This window comes from Myotis davidii, unplaced genomic scaffold (assembly GCF_000327345.1).
Source record: "Myotis davidii unplaced genomic scaffold, ASM32734v1 scaffold370, whole genome shotgun sequence".
NCBI classification, from domain to species: domain Eukaryota; kingdom Metazoa; phylum Chordata; class Mammalia; order Chiroptera; family Vespertilionidae; genus Myotis; species Myotis davidii.
Genome location: NW_006288615.1, coordinates 12,895,045 through 12,916,870, shown reverse-complemented (window position 1 = coordinate 12,916,870; position 21,826 = coordinate 12,895,045). Strand labels below are relative to the sequence as shown.

The 21,826-nt window shown below is 38.3% G+C and overlaps 1 protein-coding gene across 1 annotated transcript in view; it reads right to left on the bottom strand.

The window, feature by feature from the left end:
• Positions 1-21,826, bottom strand: part of PDE11A (phosphodiesterase 11A) — a 292,656-nt gene that overhangs the window by 240,795 nt on the left and 30,035 nt on the right. The window contains exon 2 of the mRNA XM_006760580.2: positions 17,291-17,449. Within this exon, the coding sequence (XP_006760643.1) occupies positions 17,291-17,449 (159 nt within the window). The remainder of the gene's footprint in view (positions 1-17,290; positions 17,450-21,826) is intronic.

Here is a 21,826-nt window from a genome sequence, read left to right as displayed (position 1 = left end):
AGAGCAGACTGCAAAAATAGCTCCTGTTCCTTGAATCAGGGCTGGCTGCACGCTGCTGTTGTTCCTCTGTTGTGGTGGGCTGCTTGTGGGGCTACTGCTCATTGGACTTGGACAGGTTGATTGCAAGTCTGCTGCCTGGGACTATGCTGCTACTCCTTGAACTGGAGCAGACTGCTCAAATAGCTCCTGTTCCTTGAATCAGGGCTGGCTGCACGCTGCTGTTGTTCCTCTGTTGTGGTGGGCTGCTTGTGGGGCTACTGCTCATTGGACTTGGACAGGTTGATTGCAAGTCTGCTGCTCCTGGGACTAGGGTGGGCTGCTTGCGCGGCTGCTGCTCTTTGGACGGGAGTGAGCTGCATGCGTGGCTGCTCCTCCTTGGACAGGGACGGGCCACTCACCCGGCTGCTGCTTGTCGGACAGGTGCAGGCTGTGTGTGGCTCTGCTCCTCGGATCAGTGCGTGCTGTGCAAGGCTGCCGCTCCTCGGATGTGGGCAGTCTGCTCGCGCAACTGCTGCTCCTCGGACCAGGATGGGCTGCTGCTGCTCCTCGAATGGGGAATCGACTTTAATTTCTATGGACTTTAAAATACCTGCATCAAAAACACTTGAATCAAAGACAGATGATAGAGAAGTTACTAAAATATTTCTACCATTCATACTATCTGCTTCTCCAATAAATATCTACCTTCTACTTTCTCTTAACCTATTTCCACCAACATTTCTATTTCTTGTGGTTCTTAAGAGTACATTCCATATAGAGTTTTGTTCCAATGGTTCATTTTATTCTCAAATACACTGTGTTAACTATTTGGCCAGAAATCAATGATCAGCAGTAGACAGTTATATAATACTTGAGCCAAGCAGGCTACTTATTTACATAACAATTTTTGACTTAATATAACCTTGATTTATCCAATATCCAAACATCAGCTTGAGTCAGAATTCTGCCAACCTAGAGTCTCATCTTAGCATTTTGACATGATTCCAGCATAACTGAAATTGTAATAGAACATGACAATGTGTACTTTACTTCAATGATGGCTGGAGATCAGAGATTCCTTTTTTATCTTTTTTTTTAATTCTCAACTCTTATATATATAGACTGAAAAAATATATATATGTATAGACTCTTTATAAATTCCTTTTATGGTGGAAGAAGAAACATTGTAGGCTCCAACACCTGTGAGCAGACAGGCAACACTGACAAATTGCTTCTGGAGAACCTCCTCAACTGACCCATTTTCCGACCCATAAAATGGGATATCCATGTGGTGTTGCCCACCAAAGACACACAGAGTTGAACAGGACCACTGCTGTTGTCTGAGCCTCTTTCTGTGGGTAGCCAAAAATCCAAATGGTAAGGAGGGTCCAGGGACATCAGAGTTTAAAAACACAGATCCAACGCTCAGTTCTGTCGTTTTCTAATTGTGTAACTTGGAGCAAATCATTTAAAATCTCAAAAACTATTGTTTTTCTCTAAAAAGACAATGTGAAGAAAACAATTTCTGACATATTCTTGCTTTCTATAATTGTCATACATTCAGAGCAGATGCTTCTTAAGAATTTTTCATGAGGATTTGTAAAATAAGTTTCTTATGTCACTTTTATCTCTTTAATAAGCTTATTGAGCAGCAAATCATGGAGAACTGTGATTTCATTGTTATAATCTTCCATTTTTCTGATTGGTTAGCTGTACTTTCTGGCATATTAAATGACATCATTTCTACAATTAACTCAATGAATACTCTTTGTTTGAGCTCTCTTCTAGGGAGTGAGAATAGTCAATGCACTGTTTATAAAAAATGACAAGAAGCAGAAGGAGAGAAAATAACATTGACCTCCCAATTCCACTCTTAACTTCCCGGTAGACAAGACAGACTGTGGTTACCTTGTCTATAAAAAAATATTTAACAACTGTCTTACCTATCTCATAAGAATATTGAGAGAATCATATGTGTAATTACCTGTGTGAAGATTAAAGGCTCCACCAATGTAAATTTTGTGGTTATTATAATAATTGATGCTTCCAATATATTCAAAGATAATAAATGCAATAAGCTGTATACCTGACATGTATTCTACCATCTTCCAGTGACTGTCTTTCTAAGTATAGCACCAGCCCCACAGGTCTATCAGTGGGTGGAGCCTTTAGTTTCCAGAACAAGTGCAATGCAAACATTTTACATCACTGAATCATGAAGGGCAGAGAGTATTTTTCCAAAGTATTTTTCTGGGAATAATTATGAAGGATCATCTTCCAGGTGAATAGCTATGACCTTATACTTCCAGGACAAATAGAACTGCGTTTTATATACTGGTCCTACTGAAGATGTAATTTCAAGGACAATGACTTATTACTCTGTGCATGGCAGGGGGAAACAATAACCCTTGCTTAACCCAATGATCTTTGCATAATCTTCCCTCTGGCAACAATTTGAAGACAAGAAAGAAAGAAAGAAGCAGTTTGGTTTCCAGTTTTCCTTTACTTAAGAAACCTGTGCTGCAGGCCAGAAGTTTGCCATAATTTGCAGTTTTGTTGTTTCTAACCAGACATGTTCTTTAAAGCATAAAGAAATGAAAACACTCATGGCAACAAGCCACAAGCATCAGAATCAAATTTTAACACTATGGACTTTCTGAATCTAGAGCAAAATGAATTTCCTTTCAATCTCAAAAAGATAGCAATTCCCATCACTCTGTCTCAGAATTTAAAGGAACAGGAAGAGCAGAACTCCCATTAGGTCCCATGACTATCATGAGGTACCCTGTCAGCAGTGAAACTGAGATTTAAAATAAATTGAGTCAAACACTAAAAAGGAGCAATGGCCATTCAAAAGTTTATCCAAGGAGTGTAATTCTCTGTGTTCATGACAGGGGAGAATAATTCATGGCTTAATTTGAAGTCTCATCCTGGGTTTTAAAAGAGAAAGCTGGACAAAATACCTAGAACAGGTGTCAGTTACATTAAACCACAAGTACCATTGAGAAATCAGAACAAACAAAATTGATGTCAGTATTAAATGATCTGAAAAATTAATCAGAAACATTTTTGAGTGACAAAAAGAACAGATATGTATAGAGTTTTTTCATTGTTTGTTTGTTGTTTTGGGGTTTGTTTGTTTTTTTGTTAATCCTCACCCGAGGATAACATCAATTGGTTACCTCCCACGTGTGCCCTCACCTAGCTGGAGATCTGACTCAGGTATGTGCCCTTGACTGGGAATAGAACCCACAACCCTTCAGTGTGTGGGCCGACACTCAAACCACTGAGCAACATCAGGCAGGGCAGATATGTATAGGTTTTTGAAATTAAGTATATCAAATAATCAAGCACTGAACATGGACTAAGATGTCCCTGATGCTACGGTGGACATAATTACTCACTGCTATCAAACACTGAGTGGCACCTTTAAAGAAACAATATTGATTTCTCAGTCACTTATGTACTATAGACAGCAATTCTTCCAAAACACTGAACATGCTTTTCAAACAGACAAAGCATGTTCTGGCCCTCTGATGGTGTCAATTAATTCCAGGGAGGAATCATTTTTAATTCTCTCTAGTGAGAGAGTTCCGTTATTGCATTTCAGTTTCATTTAAAACCCCTTTTCAAGAACTGTGTCTAATGGACCTTCAGAGCATCTCTGGGCAGCTCTAACTTACATAACCTCATTTTTCAAAACTGTTCATTACTTTCTCCTCCTCTTAACATGCTCTCGCTCCAGCTCGGGGCCTCCCTGGGGGACTTGGCTGCCTGCTTTGGTAATACAGTAGTGCCTGCCTTTGAGACTTTTTCCCATTTCTAAATGGAGTGTGCAGAATATGAGGGGAGTGGGGGCAATGCTCCTTAATGTTGTTGATTGGCAATGAAATCAGAATCTGCCAGTGAAAATAGCCTACAATCATATCTAGCCAGGATATTATCCAGGGCGCATGTGGGAGACATAAAAGGAGCTAATGGAAAATGACAAAAAGAAAGGTTTTTATTTCTGCATCCAATACAGAAAAGAGGAAAAGGAAAAAAATAAATATTCAAGTGTATCTTTAAAGTCAATTCACTGTTAAAAACAAGAATTACGAAGTATGCTACCAAGTCGTCTTACATTCTATTTGAAATTTTCCAACAAGGAATTTAATGTGGCTTCATTTAAACGGCATACTTCATAATTTTGTTAAACAGAGACTAAAGCCTTCTAAGTAGGTTGCAGGGTAATTTACACTGGAACACCCCACTTCTCTGCTCAGCGAAACTGAACACTATTTGCAAATTCTGACTCGAGGCACAACTTTTTAAAGCAAAATAAAATTACTGTTACACCAATTTCATACACTGTATTTTAATACAAATATGTATTGAAAACCATAAATATAAAATAGTTTGTCATTTGACAGTGAAAACACACAAATGAAATAAGAGAAAAATATTATCTAATTTCATAGTTGTATGTATACAAAGTCATCATTATTTTTTAATAATTTCTAACTCAAACGAAAAGAGCCTGTTAGTTTTTCTATTTTTCTCACATACATAAAGCTTAAACTTGGTTACAAATACTTATGACATATTGAAAAGCCACCAGGCAATGTAATTTAGAAATAATGTTTCACTCAGTCACACAATTTTTCCCCCAAATTATTTAGTGTGTAGAGTCTCAAATTATATTTAAGCATCAATGCATGTGCATCAGGGACAGCACAATCTATGTATGCATGAATCCCTGACTTGAAGATGACACACAGGAAGGACTGAACACCCACCAAGCATTTCCATATGCCATGAGGAGATGGAGAAGCAGAGACAATACCCAGCTTGGCCACATACAAACCAAGCGATCTGGGCACATTCTTCAAACCTCTCCCATTCCATGTTCTCACACATAAAATGAGAGTGATAGCAATTAGCCACAAGGTTGTGGAGGATTAAATGAGATAATGTACACCAAGCATGTCAAACTCAAAGGGTAACCCGGGCCCAATAAATGAGGCATGTGGCCTGTGAGTTGGACATGCTTGATGTACACAAAGCACCTCACTTAATAAATGGTTTCTGTTCTTTTCTTGTTTAAGAAGAAAAACAGACATCGAGAAATACTGCATGCTCTTTTGATGTCCATAATTTGCTTTAAATTCATTAGCAACAATTATGTGAAATTTTGTGTGTATGTAGAGGGAGTAGGTTTAATATGCCATTGAGGAGCAGACAGTTGCCCCCAGGGGTAATTAGAAGCCCTACTCCGAATGTGGCATCACAGTGCTGCAGAGATCTTCACTTGCCATCAATAGTGTGGGGCTTTGCCAATGTTAGCAATGCACTTTCACTGGTGGAATTAGTAGCTTGTGGAATTAAACAGCACAGCAGATATCAGATATGGACTGTAGTTAGTGGTATGCAGGATATGTGTATCCGCAGTAGAGACACTCCCCCAAACCTTGCATTAGTAAGGCACAAAAATCTAGCAAGTTCCAAATATGTACCCTAGAGATGGACCTTGCGGCTGTCCAATCCTGCCATAAGGTCAAAAATTATGGTTACCTGATGCCCACCACAAGAACAAAGAAATTCTGCTTCTGAAATATTAAGGGATGTTTAGATCATCTAAAACAAAGAGAGCTTAGACTTCAAGAGGCTTACTGGACAGCCTCTGAACTATTTGATCCAACGTCCCAATAAATTTGATCCAAAGTCCCAATAAATTTTTGTTCAAATAAATGTCTTTATATGCAGCAGAATTTGGTTTGAAACTTGCTTTCATTAAAACCAAATAGGAAAGTAGTCAATTCCCATGTACTATAAACTATTTCAAACTTTTTGGAAGCTATTCTAATGTACCTAAGAGCTATTATGAACAGTCTAGTAGTTGTGTGTGAACAAATTGGCTTAGGTCAGTTTGCTAACCTTCTTTTCTAGTTAAAAAATATATTAACTTAGACCAATAGTTAATTAAATCCTATGAAATGCATGGACACACAGAATAACTTTAAAAAGTGGAAATAAAGTAAAATCAGAAATCTAAGAAATGCAATTTTTAAAAATGATAATATTCAAGCCCTAGTCGGTTTTGCTCAGTGGAGAGAGCATCGGCCCTCAACTGAAGGGTCCCAGGTTCGATTCCAGTCAAGGGCACATACTTCAGTTATAGGCTCGATCCCTGGCCCTGGTCGGGGCTCTTGTGGGAGGCAACCAATCCATGTCTCTCTCACATCGATGTTTCTCTCTCTGTGTCTCTCCCCCACTTCCACTTTCTCTAAAAATCAAGGATTAACAAAACATAAAATAAATGATCATGTTCAGGCTGGTAAGGGTTCAATGAGTTGATATACTGCTATTATCATTATAGAGTAATACAATTTTCTGAAGAGATAATGGATGAAGTTTATCAAGAGCCTTAAAAATAATTGTTTCACCAATAAGCACATGAAAAAATGCTCAACATCATAAGCCACTAGGATAAGGCATTGTGGTTTTGATAAAGCACAATGAAAAATCACTTCATATCTACTAGGATGACTGTAATAAAAAAGACAGATATAAGTATTTGCAAAGATGTGGAGGAACTGGAACACTCATACATTGCTAGTAGAGTAAAACAGGGCAGCCATTTTCAGTTCCTCAAAAGGTTAAACATTAGAGTGACGACTCAGCAATTCTACTCCTTGGTATATATACGAAAAATATTTTAAATATGTTCACACAAAAACTTATATGTGAATGTGAATTATGGTAACTATTTGCTTTGTTTAACAATGGACAAGTTACTTTGATTTTCTAAATTGTGTAAATCATCCCATTCGATTGAATGCCTTATTGATTGTAATGTGACTATCCCATTGATTGTGATCTTACTGGTTATCGAAGCACATTCTTCTGTACCTGGGAAACAGGACAGCACAATTATCCTAAATTGTCTTAGTGGCCACAGATAATGCATTCCAGTTGACTCAGTGGTCCCGAGACCAGGACAGCACAATTATAATGAATTCCTGGCAGCCCAGTGGTCTCAAGACCCAAGGGCTCTAGATAATGTGTTCCTATAAACCCAGCGGTCCCAGATAATGTGTTTCTGTCAACTCAGTGACCCGGAGATTAACATGCTTAATTTTGCTTCTGTAAACTGCTTTTTTTGCGAACCAGGTTTCTCATTCCAAACCCTGGGATGTAATCAATACCTTTGTAATTTTTGCCTATATAAACCTGAAGTTACGACCATCTGATCACTATGAGATTTGGGAATGACCCCTCATCGTCCCGGATTGCAATAAATGTGAATCTTTAATTCGACTTCTTGAGGCGTCCTTCTGTGATTCGCGGGGTACATTACAACAAATGTTCATAGCAGCATAATTCATAAATAGTCAAGAAGTGGAAACAATGTAAATGTTCATCATTAATGATTAGATAAATAAAATGTGATAGATCCATATCATGAAATATTTGGCCACAAAAGGGAATGAGGTAATACTGATACATGCCACAATGTGGATGAATCTTGAAAACGTTATGTTAACTGAAAAAAAGCCAGTTATAAAGAACCACATATTGTATGATTCTAATTATATGAATTGCCCATAGATAAATCCATAGAGGGAAGACTGAGAGATATGGGTGCAAATGGAGAGTTACTGCTAATAGGCATGGGGTTTCTTTTGGGTGATTAAATGTTCTAAAATTGAGTGTGGTGATGGTTATACATCTCTACAAATATATTGAAAATGATTATACTGTATACTTTAAGTGGGTGAATTGTATGGTATGTGAAATATTTGTCAATAAGGCTGTTATAAAAAGTTAACTTTCAAACTCTTTGACCCAATAATCCTAAACATCAGTTTGAACCATAGGAAATTACCAATATTTTTGGCCTACAAAACAGCAATTCAATATAGCTATCTTAAGGTGTGGTCCAAGGTTTATTTATAAAGAAGTTCATTCATTATAATTTTATAACATGATTTTGGAAATAACCTAAAAACTAAGGAATAAAATAATTAAATAAACTTAGATAATTACGTGATAAATATAATATAAACATGTAAATTGAATCCTTGAAGAATTGTTTAAAGCATGATAAAATACTACATGAACTACATGATGCAAATTATGGAAATATATCTTTATTTATAGGTAAAAATAAATAAAGATAAAGAAATACACCAAAAATACTAACAGCATTATCTCTGAAAGTTAAGGTTGTGAGTGATTTTAGTTTTTGCAATTTTTTATAAGCTTGTATTACTTTGATAATTAGAAAATAATCTTATAATAAAAAGAAAGGAAAATAAACCAAGAAAGACAGAGATGCCCAACTCAAAAATAGCCAAGTATACTTGGAATTCTACTAAATTTCACTTTTAATAAAAAATAATTTGATTTTAAGTTTTTAAAATTCCAATTCAAGTATTTTAGCATTCTAAGGTAAAAAGAAGCAACACTAGACCAGTTATTCAAAGAAGACAGTTCTCAGTCTTAATTTGAAATCTCCAGTAAACAAAAATCTACAACACCCTGTTCTAGTTCTTCAATAATAATTCTTTCTGCCAACAAGTGCTTATTTATTTCCAAACTGTGAGTGCAGATCATTCTTCCTTGTCCAAGCCCTATACAAATCAGAGATAGAATTTATAAGACAATTTTTTGGTCATTTTTGCATTTTTAGAAGTGGCTTGACTAAAAGTTTATTTCATTTTCTGCCAACAACTAAAAGCCATGGGTGTAATGGCCCCTGGATGTCAGAATGCACCAAACTCCTCTCAGCCCCTGGCCTTTCCCTCCCAGATACCCCTGTATCCTGTTGGTGCAGCACCGAGTAAGCCTGGAGGTCTTAACTTCCCTCGTTCAGATGATAGTTAATTGACATTGTGATTGCAGCTTAATACTCCTGAGATAGTGCAGCACAAAGATATTTGATGTAAACATAATAAAAAGACAACACTCTTTTGTACTTCAAGTTTAGCACTTAGGACAGTCTGAAGCACACCTTATGTGAACAGCTGGAGTTTAGAGGAAGAAAGAGACTTGTTGAAGAGTTCGTCAATTTATCATAATTATTTGAGAGAGACAGCTTTGGAGCAAATCTTGCTCTCCAGTAAAATCCCCAATCCAACTTGAACCCTTTTGATATTACCTAGACTTAATTAAGCACAATCACATGAATAAAAGCTACAGAAAAAAATGATGGATTATCTAAATTTTTTAAATAACCCCAGTACTTGGAAAAGTACCTCAAACAAAGTAGTGCCTACTAGGTAGAAACTCAATAAGCAGTGAATGAATGCATGGTTTTTCCACATAACAAAACACTATTCAGCTATTTAAAATGATGTTTGTATCCATGGTCACTCAAAATCTTCCCCATTTTGCATTGCAACAGTTATAGTCCTATAACTAACCAAGTTAATTAGTTCATGGTCCTGCTATTTCATGATCCTGCTAAACGGAGACTACTAGACAATGTTCTGCAAATATATGAAAAGAGATAGAAAAGATGCTGTATCTGAACACGTATCATTTCCTTGATAACTCTTAGAAACATAAAAAGAGAAGCTAAGGAAGCAGGAAATTACAAATACCAGCATTTCAACCATCTGAGGACTTCAGGATTTTTGCAAGGGGCTTGTAAATCTGAAGCCATAGTGCGGATGATTTGCAACTGAAATACAAAATACACTGTGTAGATATTGCCCTTTATTTTGTCAACTGTTGTATTAATGTTTTTTTTTTAATTCCTGAATATTTGGTCATTATTTATTTTCTCAATGAATGGCTAGTCAAAATCTAACTGCAGTCACTGGGGACAGCAGAAAAAAAAAGTTAAACTATAAAATATTAAGAACTACTATTAAGGACAAATAATAATCGCTGTCAGAATAGTCCTACTTGAGTCTGAGATGTTAGAATTTCATTTAAGCCTTGAAAGAAGTGAAGAAGAGGAGGATTTTGTGCAATTAGATAAGAATATAAGTAAAGGTATGTCAGTGGGAAGCACAAACCAAACCAGGAGAAGGATAACCAGTTCTTGAATGTTAACCCAAACCTGGGCCCTGGCAGGCAGGCTTGCCTTCTTACCCCGAAGTTAGACTCTGCCTAGGGATGAGGCAGAGAACAGAACTAGAAGTCTACAACAATACTTCATCTGAACTGAGTTCTGACAGATACGGTGTTGGGAATAGTGTCCTTGTTAATCTCACTTGTTTCAGAATCTCCTGGTCAGAGATAGAGATAGGCCAGTGGGCATACAGAACGTGAACAAAAGGGGATCCAAGGCTCTTGCAGTTTCACAGTGATTATATGGGACCTGGCGAGTAGCTGTTAAAAGACAAAGTGCAGCCCTGACGGGTTTGGCTCAGTGGATAGAGCGTCGGCCTTCCGACTGAAAGGTCCCAGGTTCGATTTCAGTCAAGGGCGTGTGCCATGGTTGCAGGCACATCCCCGGTTGGGGGTGTGCGGGGGGTGCGGAGCCAGCTGATCGATGTTTCTGACTCTCTGTCCCTCTCCCTTCCTCTCTGTAAAAAATCAATAAAATTTATTTTTTTTAAAAAAGGCAAAGTGCAGTGACTAGACAGTTTAAACGTAGATAAAATGTTGTAATTAAAAGTGAGGAGAATTCAATCCAAATTTTTCCGGGACTGAAATCTTACTGGTCAAATGTAACTTACAATCATGAGCCATCTATTGAGACTTTTAAAACCATTTTGCTAAACACTGATTATTAATTATAATTTTATTGCAACAGATTTGAAAATCTGAGTTAATTGCAATATAGGTAGAAAAAGGATAAGAACACAAAGGCCACTTCTTACAATTAGTTAATTCACTGCTCGTTTAGCATTTGAATATCCAAAAGACAATGGAGTATAATTGAAAAACACATAAATTTGCCTGAGAGAGTGGTTGTAATCCCACTACCACATATATAACAAGCTTTTTAAACAACTTTTTTAAAAGATTTATCTTTATTGTTTAAAGTATTACAGATGTCCCTTCTCTTTCCCCATTGACCCTTTCCACCTGCCCTCTCTCCCCACCCCCACCCCACCCCAGGCCTTCACAACACTACTAAAACAACTTTTTGAAAAGTACGTTTGTGTAGAAACTAACTCTTCATAATACGACAGAAGAAACCTGTCCATCTTTACTCCCATTTTGTTGATTTTATTAAACTGACTAGTTGTTTAAGTATTGGTTATTATGACAGAACCAGAGCATGCAGCCATGTCTAAAGGCTTTTAAATAAAAAATAAAAATCAGCCTAGCCGGTGTGGTTCAACGGTTGAGCATCACTCTATGAACCAGGAAGTCACAGTTCGATTCCCAGTCAGAGCACATGCCAGGGTGTGAGTTGCATCCCCAATGTGGGCCATGCAGAAGGCAGCCAATCAATGATTCTGTCTCATCATTGATGTTTTTATCTCTCTCTCCCTCTCCCTTCCTCTCTGAAATCAAAACAAACATATATTTTTTAAAAGAAAAATCAATCCTATGCCAGTCAAATTCCATGCAATTCACATATCTCTGTGAGTTGCATTCAGTCTTCTGGGATCACCAATTTGTAACTCCTATGAGCATGATGTATTCAACATCCGTTCTCCTAACTAAAGTGAATTGAATTTCTTTTGCAGCCTTAACATCTCACCAGGATCCTAAACATTGGGCTTTGCACAGTCAGGAACAGCTTAAAAATGTAAGGCCAAGTGCTTATAAAATCTTCCCTGTTATCTGTCTGAGTCTCAGGCCTGTTGCAAATAACAAGACTCTAGCTTCTGTGATACACATTAGCAACATCCACGCACTTTCCTCAACACCAATTGGCAGGGCTGGGTCACCCATAACAAGTTCCTGGCATGTGGCCAGTCCGGGGGCAGCCAAGCTCAGTTGGCTGCATCCCAGCATGCAGGATGCCGGAACATGTTGACAGCAAGGAGAGCAGAAGGAGAGCTGAACTCTCCAAATAATGTGCTGGAGAGAGGTGACCATAGGCTAAAGAAACCCTGTAGAGATTAGCCAAAGAACAACTCCAACCCACAACTACTTGTATGTCAGACTGTTGGAAAGCAACTGCAGTGCACATATTCTTCGTGCAACACCACAGTAAGAAATGGCTCCTTGGGGCCCAGGGATAGGCAACCTGGCACGGGTGGATAAGAGCCTGTGCTCATTTCCAGATACCAGGTTTCATCCGGAGGGCCCATACATCTTCATAGGTAACAAATGTTTGCTCCCATCCAGGTCTCATTATTTTATTCTGCAAAAGATACCTCCCTTCATTCACCCAGGGGTAATGAAATGACAAATTAATTGGATGTCATACCACCTAAATCAGCTAACTTGTACATATCACTGAAAAACAGGCACATTTGCTGCGAACCCATGAAGTGAAACAGAAAATTCCAATCATCTCTTCTGTATGACCTGCCTTTGGGTGCACTTACAACATGAATTACCAAACACGTCATTTGTCGGGATGTAACTTAAATTATTAACATGTGCACGTGGCAGACTATATTTCACACAATTCTCTAACCACTGCTGATTAAATTATCACTAATTACACAAAAACTTTAAAGAGCAAAATGATTTTAATGTCATTAAAAGGGGAAGTCTGGCTTTGAAATAGATAGTGAGATTTCATGAAGCTTATTGAATGATAATTAGTACTACTCTAAACACTTTACATCTATTATCTATTTTACTCCTCACAACAACCCTGTTCTGGAAGTTCTAAAGTAAAAAGGGATTGAGTGCCCTGGCCAGGTGGCTCAGTTATTTGAAGCATCGTCCCGTCCACCAAGAGGTTGTGGGTTCGATTCCAGTTCAGGGCACATACCTAGGTTGCGTGTTCCATCCCAGTCAGGGTGCTTACGGGAGGCAACTGATCAATGTTTCTCTCTAACATCAATATTTCTCTCTCAATCTCTCTCCCTAAAATCAATAAACATATCCCCAGGTGAGAATTTTTTTAAAAAGGATTGAGCAGCTTGCTCGAGGTCACTGCTAAGAAAAGCAGGATGAAGACTGAATCTGCCTTGAAGGCCATCTGATCTGAAGCCCCTACCTAACTCTCAGCACCAGGCTTCCACTTTCCTTCCTTGTTTCCTTACTTGTAGGTGGCACTGAAACTACGGTTGCTGGAATTTCTAATGGTGGATGTGGGAGAAGGTTGTCTGAAGCCTGCCTGGCCGACTAAGGAAAAGTAATTTGAGTTTTTAAATGTGAATTGAACGAAGATGGCAGCACTCTGCAAGAAGAGGTACATGTGTGCGGCTACCATTGGAAATAGAATCAATATTTCTGAAAGCTATTTGGTAACTTGGAATGAGAGCTATAAAGCTTTTCTTGCCCTTTGGCTCAGTAATTTCAGTCTTTGGAGTATACTCCAAGGAAATAACATAAAAGATAAAGGTAATTTGTTCCAGATGTTCATTCAGGGGCTATTTGTATTCGTGAAAAACTAGAAACAACCCAAATTTCCAGTAATAGGACAGTGACTAAGCAAACTAGGCTATGTAGAAAAAGAAAAAAGAAAACTTTATAATCCCTAGAAATAGCACAGTAGACTACACTGATCTGTAGACATATATGTAAGAAATAACTTCACATTAAAAAGTAGAATACTAATTAGTGGAAGCATAATCTTGTACAATCAAGTAATGTTTGCATGCATTAACAATAACACAAGAGAACTGTGAATTTATAAAGAAGTAAATCTCTCATTTCATTGTTGAAATGCCAAAGGGGGAACTTCCATATAGATTATGCTTATAAAACCTACAGACTTAAATTATACAGAGATTTTTGTCCTCACATAGGATATTTTTCCATCGATTTTCAGAGAGAGTGGAAGAGAGAGGGCCCACAACAGAGGTATGTGTCTTTGCCCGGAATTTGGTCCAGGACCCGTTGGTCTGCAGTCTGATGCTCTATCCACTGAGCTAAGCCAGCTAGGGCTATACAGAGGTAATTTTTTAATTGAGACCTTACTACATTTCACATGTATTAATGGGCTGTCAGTAAGCTAATCTTTTATAAGGACTTACTATGTGCTAGGTGCTGTTCCAAATCCTTCCCCTATAATCATTTAATCTTCCTACAGCCTCATAAGTATTATTATTATAACATCTCTTCTAAGAGGAGGAAATTGGAGCACAGGGAGGCTAAATAACTTGCCCACAGTTACACAGTCTCTAGCCGAGGTAGAATTTCAAACCCAGTAGACACATTATTTGGCCTGTGTGCCGCCATTATGCCACAATACCTTCTCTTACTTGAAAGAAGTATCTAGAACCTGTTCTTTCCAGTTAATCATTTCTAGATTTTGCACTTTTCTTTCTCACCACTCCTGTTTGGTTTGTCTATAATAATAAAAGGGTAATATGCTAATTAGACCAGACGTCTTCCGATGTCATTCTGGATGTCCTTCCTCACGGAGCCGGGGCCGGAGGGAAGCCAGCCCAGGTCCCAGGTGCCTGTGTGTGGCCCAAGGGAAGCCAGCCCGGGTCCCGGGTCCCAGGTCCCGGAGGGAAGCTGGTGCTGGCAGCCAGGGGAAGGAAGGCCTACTCTTGCACGAATTTTCGTGCATCAGGCCTCTAGTAATATACAGAATCCTTGCAGAAAAGAACAATAACTAGATACAGAATTTGAAATAAACACAATCTGCTTGCTCTAACTGGTAAGGCTTCTTCTGAGAAGTGAGACTAGAGTAGGGTTTTTTAATTAGGAGAGGGAACTGGAAAGGTTGGGAAATAAAATGCTACTGTGGTAACATAAGATTCTTGCAGAGGAGAAAAATACATTTGGAGCAAGGAAATACTCAAATGAGGTTGAATCTAAGAAATAATTTGCCTGGGGATAAATAACAAAATTAGAAGAACAGTTCAAAAATAAAAATGTATGTTCTATACTTGCCTTTCTTAAATTTTTTAAAAGTATTTGTCATTTATGGTCTTATTTAATTCTCATGCTGTAGAATGGTGGATAGCATAATTTACAGGTGAAGAAACTGAGAGTCAGACAGTAAGTAGCTCACCCAAAGCAGGGTGTTTGTCCTTAGCCAAGCATGAACTCGGTAGAGCTAAACATTAATGCTGTTCAAGATAGGTACAAACCCCTGCACAGTCTGTGCAGAGCTCACAAAGCCCTAGCTCATAAGTATAAATCCACTGAGAAATCCCAGAAAACAAATCTAACATGAATGGAATCAGAACTTAGAATTAAAAAAATAATGGGATCTGATTCAACGAAAAAGGCAGAGTGAAGGCAGAGTGAAGGCAGGACTACATCTAAGTATAAACTAAATGTTTGGGAGATGCCATGGGAATGTGATTGTTATTTGGAAAGGCACACAGCTCACATCTTTCCATCCAAATCCCTATAAGAGGCGCATTATTACAGGACTCTCTCATCTTTGGTACAAAATGCACAAAAGGAAATTTTTACATTCCATGGAAACATTTGCACAGGGGCCTACATTTTATAAGTTTTTAAATTCCTCACCTTCTCACCTGATTATGTGTTATGAAGGCCTATCCTTTCTTCAGAATTCAGATCAAACACCATCTCTTTCAAGAAGCCTTTTAAGATTCTTCAACTGAAACTAATCCTCCTTTTCCTAAGCACCCATAGCATGTCCTGGGCATTTCACTGCTGAACTTGCCTCTGGCTTGTGTAGCTCCAGGACGGAGTAACACGTTTGAGATTTCTATCTGTGCTTCCTATGACACCAACACACATGCCTTGCACATTTTCATCATTTATTAAATTGGTAAGAAATTGTCTGAGGCCCTATCAAGCTCTACAGGTTTATAAACCTTTTCTGGGATTTGGGCTGTTCAAATTCAACTACAGAAATGACCTCAATAAAGACTCTTTTCACTTAAAAATCTTGTTTCCTTATAATCATATATTATGTTGACCTTTTGTGCCAGATATTTGCATAAATTGAATGCTTTACTAATTAGCATTGGCAAATAACTACCTCACACCGTAAGGTTAAATTATAAAGTGTCTTTTTTCAAGATAATATATTCTTTAATTTTATACATTTTTTATTGTTTAAAATATTATATATGTCTCCTTTTTCCCTGATTGACAACCCCCTCCTCCAGCCACTCACACCCCCAAGGGCAAGCCCCCACTGCCCCAGTGTCTGTGTCCATTGGTTATGCTAATATGCATGCATATAGGTCCTTTGGTTGATCTCTAACCCACCCCTTCCCCTGCCTTTTCTCTGAGGTTGGAAGGTCTGCTCAGTGCTACCTTTTCTCTAGATCTATTTTTGTTCACCAGTTTATGTTGATCATTATATCCCACAAATGAGTGAGATCATGCAATATTTATCTTTCTCTGACTGGCTTATTTCGCTTAGCATAATGCTCTCCAGTTCCATCCATGCTGTTGCAAATGGTAAAAATTCCTTCTTTTTTACAGCAGCATAGTATTCCATTGTGTAGATGTACCACCGTTTTTTAATCCACTCATCTACTGATGGGCACTTAGGCTATTTCCAAATCTTAGCTATTATAAATTGTGCTGCTATGAAAGTAGGGGTGTAAAGTGTCTTTTTTAATCAAATAGGATTATGCCAGTCATTAAACTGAAACAAACTAACTTGAGATTTGCTTTTACCACAAATTTTAAAAATATCCCATCTGATTCTATTTCATCTGAAGGTAAGAGCTTTAAAACCAGAACTTCAACTCTTTGAAAAGTCTCTCTTGTAATATGAGATGAGGGATAAACTACTGGTGAAAGAACTTCAAATTTATGCGCAAAAAGTACATCACTTCTACCAGGGTCAATTGCTCTTCAGGAATGAAAATAATGTTCTTTTTATTAGCAATTTTAAATAACAATTAATATTCATTTACTTGAAGTTTTTATATAAGAACTGAGAAAACAATTCTTCATAGTTGTTATAAAAATACAACAGAAAGAGCTGAGTTTCTGAAACACAGTAATCTTCTATCTCCCCTGTTTTCCATTGGACCATGTGTGGTGGTGGTGTGATCCTTGATTGAAAAGCTTGCTTATAAGGAAGATAAAGACCAGGGAATAATAAGAATACTACTGAGCTTGTAATGAAAAGCAAGCTAAGAAAAAGACTAAGTAATTATTTTCAATTATACCGCATTCTGTAAAATATCAAAAGCTCCCATTACATTTTAACATGAGAAAAGGCTCTTTGATTCATGAATGAGCTAATCCAACAGCTATTCACACAATTCCTGTCCTTTTCAGGGAGAATAACAATCAGTAACCAAGAAGGAGAATGAAAGTCATGAAAGGCATGAAATCTTACTTTTTCATCATCTTCAGTAAATGGAGCACCTTCAGGAATCTTATTTATCGCTTGGGCCACACCAATAATCTCACCATCACTGCTTCGGATAGGCATGCACAATAGTGATTTTGTCTTGTATCCAGTCAGCTTGTCAATTTCATCATTGAATCTTCTATCCTAAAAATAAGACAGAGTATTAACTGCAATATGCACTGTCAGAGAGGAGAGAGAAATGTACAAGGGTGGGTAAAAGTAGGTTTACAGTTGTGACTATGTGAAACAGTTAATAAAGCTATTGTAATAATCATAACCTGCATGTCTTTTCCCATACAAACAGCTATAAATCTACTTTTCCTACCCCTGTATTTCTGTGTAAGGTACCTTATCAAGGGCAACTTTAGCCCGCAAATTTTTAATAACAGATTTGACTTTATGTTGAATTCACTAAAGAAATATAAATGAAAACAAATCACCACCATAATTGTTAGCCAAGAGAGGAACTTTAATCCTGACTACTTGTCAAAATTGGGGAGGGGGCAAGTGTTTTTAATGGAACTCCACACTATGTTATTTATTAAAATGTGTTATTTCATATAGACACCTGGCTATGAAGTATCATATAAAAATACATAATAAATATATATTAAGCACTATGAAGAAATATTCAGAAAAGCACTACTTTACTTTTGGTCACATGATTCTGTAAAAAACAAACCTCTGAGCCCATAGTGATACTTTTAAAATAATTTTTTTAAGTGAAGTGGGGAGGAAGGAGATAAAATGCTTCTTTATAGAATGTCAGTGAAAAAATGTAGAAGGAATGGTAAAATTATACAATACCTATTTATTATAACTACCAAAATAATAATGGATGCAAGCAAGGACCATCAATACAGGCTAATACCATTGGATTAAAGGTTGTTGTTAAACAGGATATTAACATAATCTCAAAGTGACACCCTAAAGACTCCTTATTAAATTCAAAATGAAAGATGTCTTTATCATGAAGAGACCTAGTAGACACAACCTTAAACAAGTAACATCATCATTAATGAAACAAAAGAAGGCCTAGCGCCTCCTGATGAGATTCAGGAAAGGGCACAACATCACGAAAAAAATTAAGAAAAACGCAGATTGTTGGTCATTCAGAAGTCTGACCTGAATTACTCAAAAATGTCAATATCGTGAGAGATGAAAACGATTTAAAATAAAAGTAAAATAAAGCCACGGGAGCTGTGCTTGTGTAAAGAAGACTGAAGAGACTTGGAATCTAAATAAAATGTGTGGTCCTTCATTGGAAATTGTTATGCAATTCTTGGAGGGGACAATTAGAGAAATTTGAACATGGACTTTATGTTAGATAAATAGTGGTATTGCAATTATGTAAGAAAACATTCTTATTTTTAGGACATACATGCTAGGTGAAATGTATTTTGAGGTGAAATGTTACAATACCTTCAACTTACTTTCAAACAGTAAGAAAGAGAGAAAGGGAAGAGAGGGAGGGAGAGAGAGAAGGAGGGAGGGATAAAGGGAGAGGTGAGAATAAGAGACTGGGGAATGACTGGATCCTGAAAGGGTAACAGCTTCTTAAGATGTTCCAAGGGCCCTAGTCAGTTGGGCTCAGTGGATAGAGCGTCGGCTTATGGACTGAAGGGTCCCGGGTTCAATTCCAGGTTGTGGACTCAATCCCCATTAGGAGGAATGTAGGAGGCAGCCAATCTGAGCGTCTCTCTCATCATTGATGTTTTTCTCTCTCTCTCTCTCTCCTCTCTGTCTCTCTCCTCCCTTCCTCTCTGAAATTATTAAATATATAAATATATATATATATATACACATATATATATATATTTTTTTAATGTTCCACGGAAGATGATATACTGGATCTGGGGTCACTGCTTCAAGCCAATAGCTGAAATGAGGCTTCTCCCAATGCCTAGATACTCCTTTGTTAAAAGAAACTTAAAAAACAGAAATGAAGCACTGCTGTCTAGCACAGTGGTCAGCAAACTGAGGCTCGCGAGCCACATGTGGCTCTTTGGCCCCTTGAGTGTGGCTCTTCAACAAAATACCACGTGCAGGCGCGCATGAACAGTGCGATTGAAACTTCATGGCCCATGCACAGAAGTCGGTATTTTGTGGAAGAGTCACACTCAAGGAGCCAAAGAGTTGCATGTGGCTCGCGGGCCTCAGTTTGCTGACCACTGGTCTAGCACCATCTAGAGCTATGAATTTTATCTGACTCAGGACCTCAGGAGGCTGGCTGTTGACTAGGTCTGTGATATGCCCAATATCACAAGGTCAGGAGCCCTTAAACTCCATGTAAGAACTGGTTCTGATCTGGGAATCTATGGAGGTCACACTACATCCTTAGCCAGGGAGGAGAGAGCCCTGAAAAGAGAAATCATAAACTCAAACCAAACCAAATCTCCTGTTCAAGATGAGCATGCAACCATACTTTCAGAAAAACAATTACTATTAAAACAATTAATGTTAAAACAATTTGTATTAATTTTTTAAAGTTACTAAAGAACTATTATGTGTCAGGCTCTGGCTGAGAGATAGAGCAGAAAGCCAAAGAGAAATCATTCCTGCCCTCATGGAACTTGCAACCTAGTAGGTGAAGTAGATGACATATCTATATATATGAAAGCCTAAGCGACCAGATCGACTGGTTGCTGAATGCAAGAGCTGCCTGCTGGTGGTCAGTGTGCTCTTACAACCAACCTCCCATGGCCAGCCAATCTTCTGTGGTTCCTCCCCCCGGCCAGCAGGCCCTGGGCTGGGATGGGGAACCAGGAGTAGGTGGCGGCAGACGCAGGTCCTTTCCCAGGGTGTCCAAGGGCCGGCTCCCTCCTTGGGGCTGGCAAGCAACCTCCAATGCCCCATCCCTCCCCCCAGCCAGCAGGCCCCAATCAGCCTGCTGCTTGCCCACCACAGTGGCAGTGTGGCAGTGAGGGAAGGAGGAGGGGGGAAGGCAGGGAACCACATGGTGGCAGGGCACTGATGGTGGTGGGTCGGCATACAGCGTCCATTCCTTCCATGCCAGGCCCAGCGACCATCACCTCCTCTCTGGCCCGGGCCTGATAGACCTGGTCCTGATCAGCCCTGATCGCTGGCCAGGCCTAGGGACCCCACCTGTGCATGAATTCCAGGCACTGAGCCTCTAGTAAATGTATAATCATATATTGTGGTGATACTGAGGAAAAGATCAAGGTGCCAAGAGAGACTTAATCTGAGGGACCTATTTTTATGGCAATCAAGGAAGGTCTCTCAGAAAACAGAACAAGTAAAGCTGTGACTTGAATCATGAGTAAGAATTGGCCAAAGAATGATAGGAAGAACTTTCCAGGAAGCTGGCACAATACATGTGAAGGTCCTGAAGCAGAAATAAGCAAGTTCCCAAAATTCAAAGGTCAATGTGGTGAGAGCATACAGAGTAAAGGGGAGAATGGGAGAGGTGCCATGTTAAGTGAAACAAGCTGCAATCTGATATCCGCTTTATAATACTACCAATATTTAAAAACAACACTAAGTATTATATATGGATTCAAATATGAAACAAAATTATAAAGCATGCATGGGAATAATAAAATCTAAATGTATATAAGTGGTTACCTCTAGGGAGGAACAGAGGAAATGGCATCAGGGAGAAGGAAAGAGGAGGCTTGAATGTTAACACAAACTTTCCTTCTTTAAAAATAAACAACTGTGAAGCAAATAAGTACAATGTTAAGATTTTATAACATTGGTGGTCTATTCTTATCTAAATGTTTGAAACATATTTTAATAAAAATTTAAAGGCCATTTTTTAAAAATTAAGAACTTTGTGGAAGATGACACAGGATTGGAATAGGGGAATCCAGTTAGGACATTTCAATGGTCCAGGTAAGGTGAGAGGTTGTTCTGAGTTAAGAGAAAGGCAATAAAGGTAAGGAGAATTAGACGGATATATTGAAAATTCAGTCTACAGTATTTCCTGATGGATGATTAGTTGGGGATGGAGGACTAGAGAAAAAAGAATGAATCTCAGGTTTTAATTTGAGAAACGATATAGATGGAAATGCCATTTACTGGAATGGGGAGATTGAGATGAAGGTGAAAGTTTATATATAAAGACAAGAAGGTTGATAAACCAATATATTAAGCAAGGTGAGGAGCATCCTGTGATGACCTAATCAGTGGTTCTCCACCCTGGTTGCATGTGAGAATTAGCTGAGGTTTTCAAAATACCAGTGCTTGGGCTCCACCACATCCCAAATTGAATTGATCAATAATGGGCATTGGTATTTTTCAAATTGGAATTTTTATTCTCATACGAGAACAATTTTCCTAAATGATAAAGAGCTTAGTCATGATTGAGATCAAAATTTGATCTCAATCATGACTAAGCTCTTTATCATTTAGGAAAATTGTTCTCATATGAGAATGAAAGAAAGCCTTAAAACAGGAAGAGCAGCATGAATTCTGGTGGTTGCATATCAGTCGTGTGGATCACGTTAGACTAGGCTTGAAAATCCACTCTGGAGTAACACGTGACCTGGCTACTCTTAA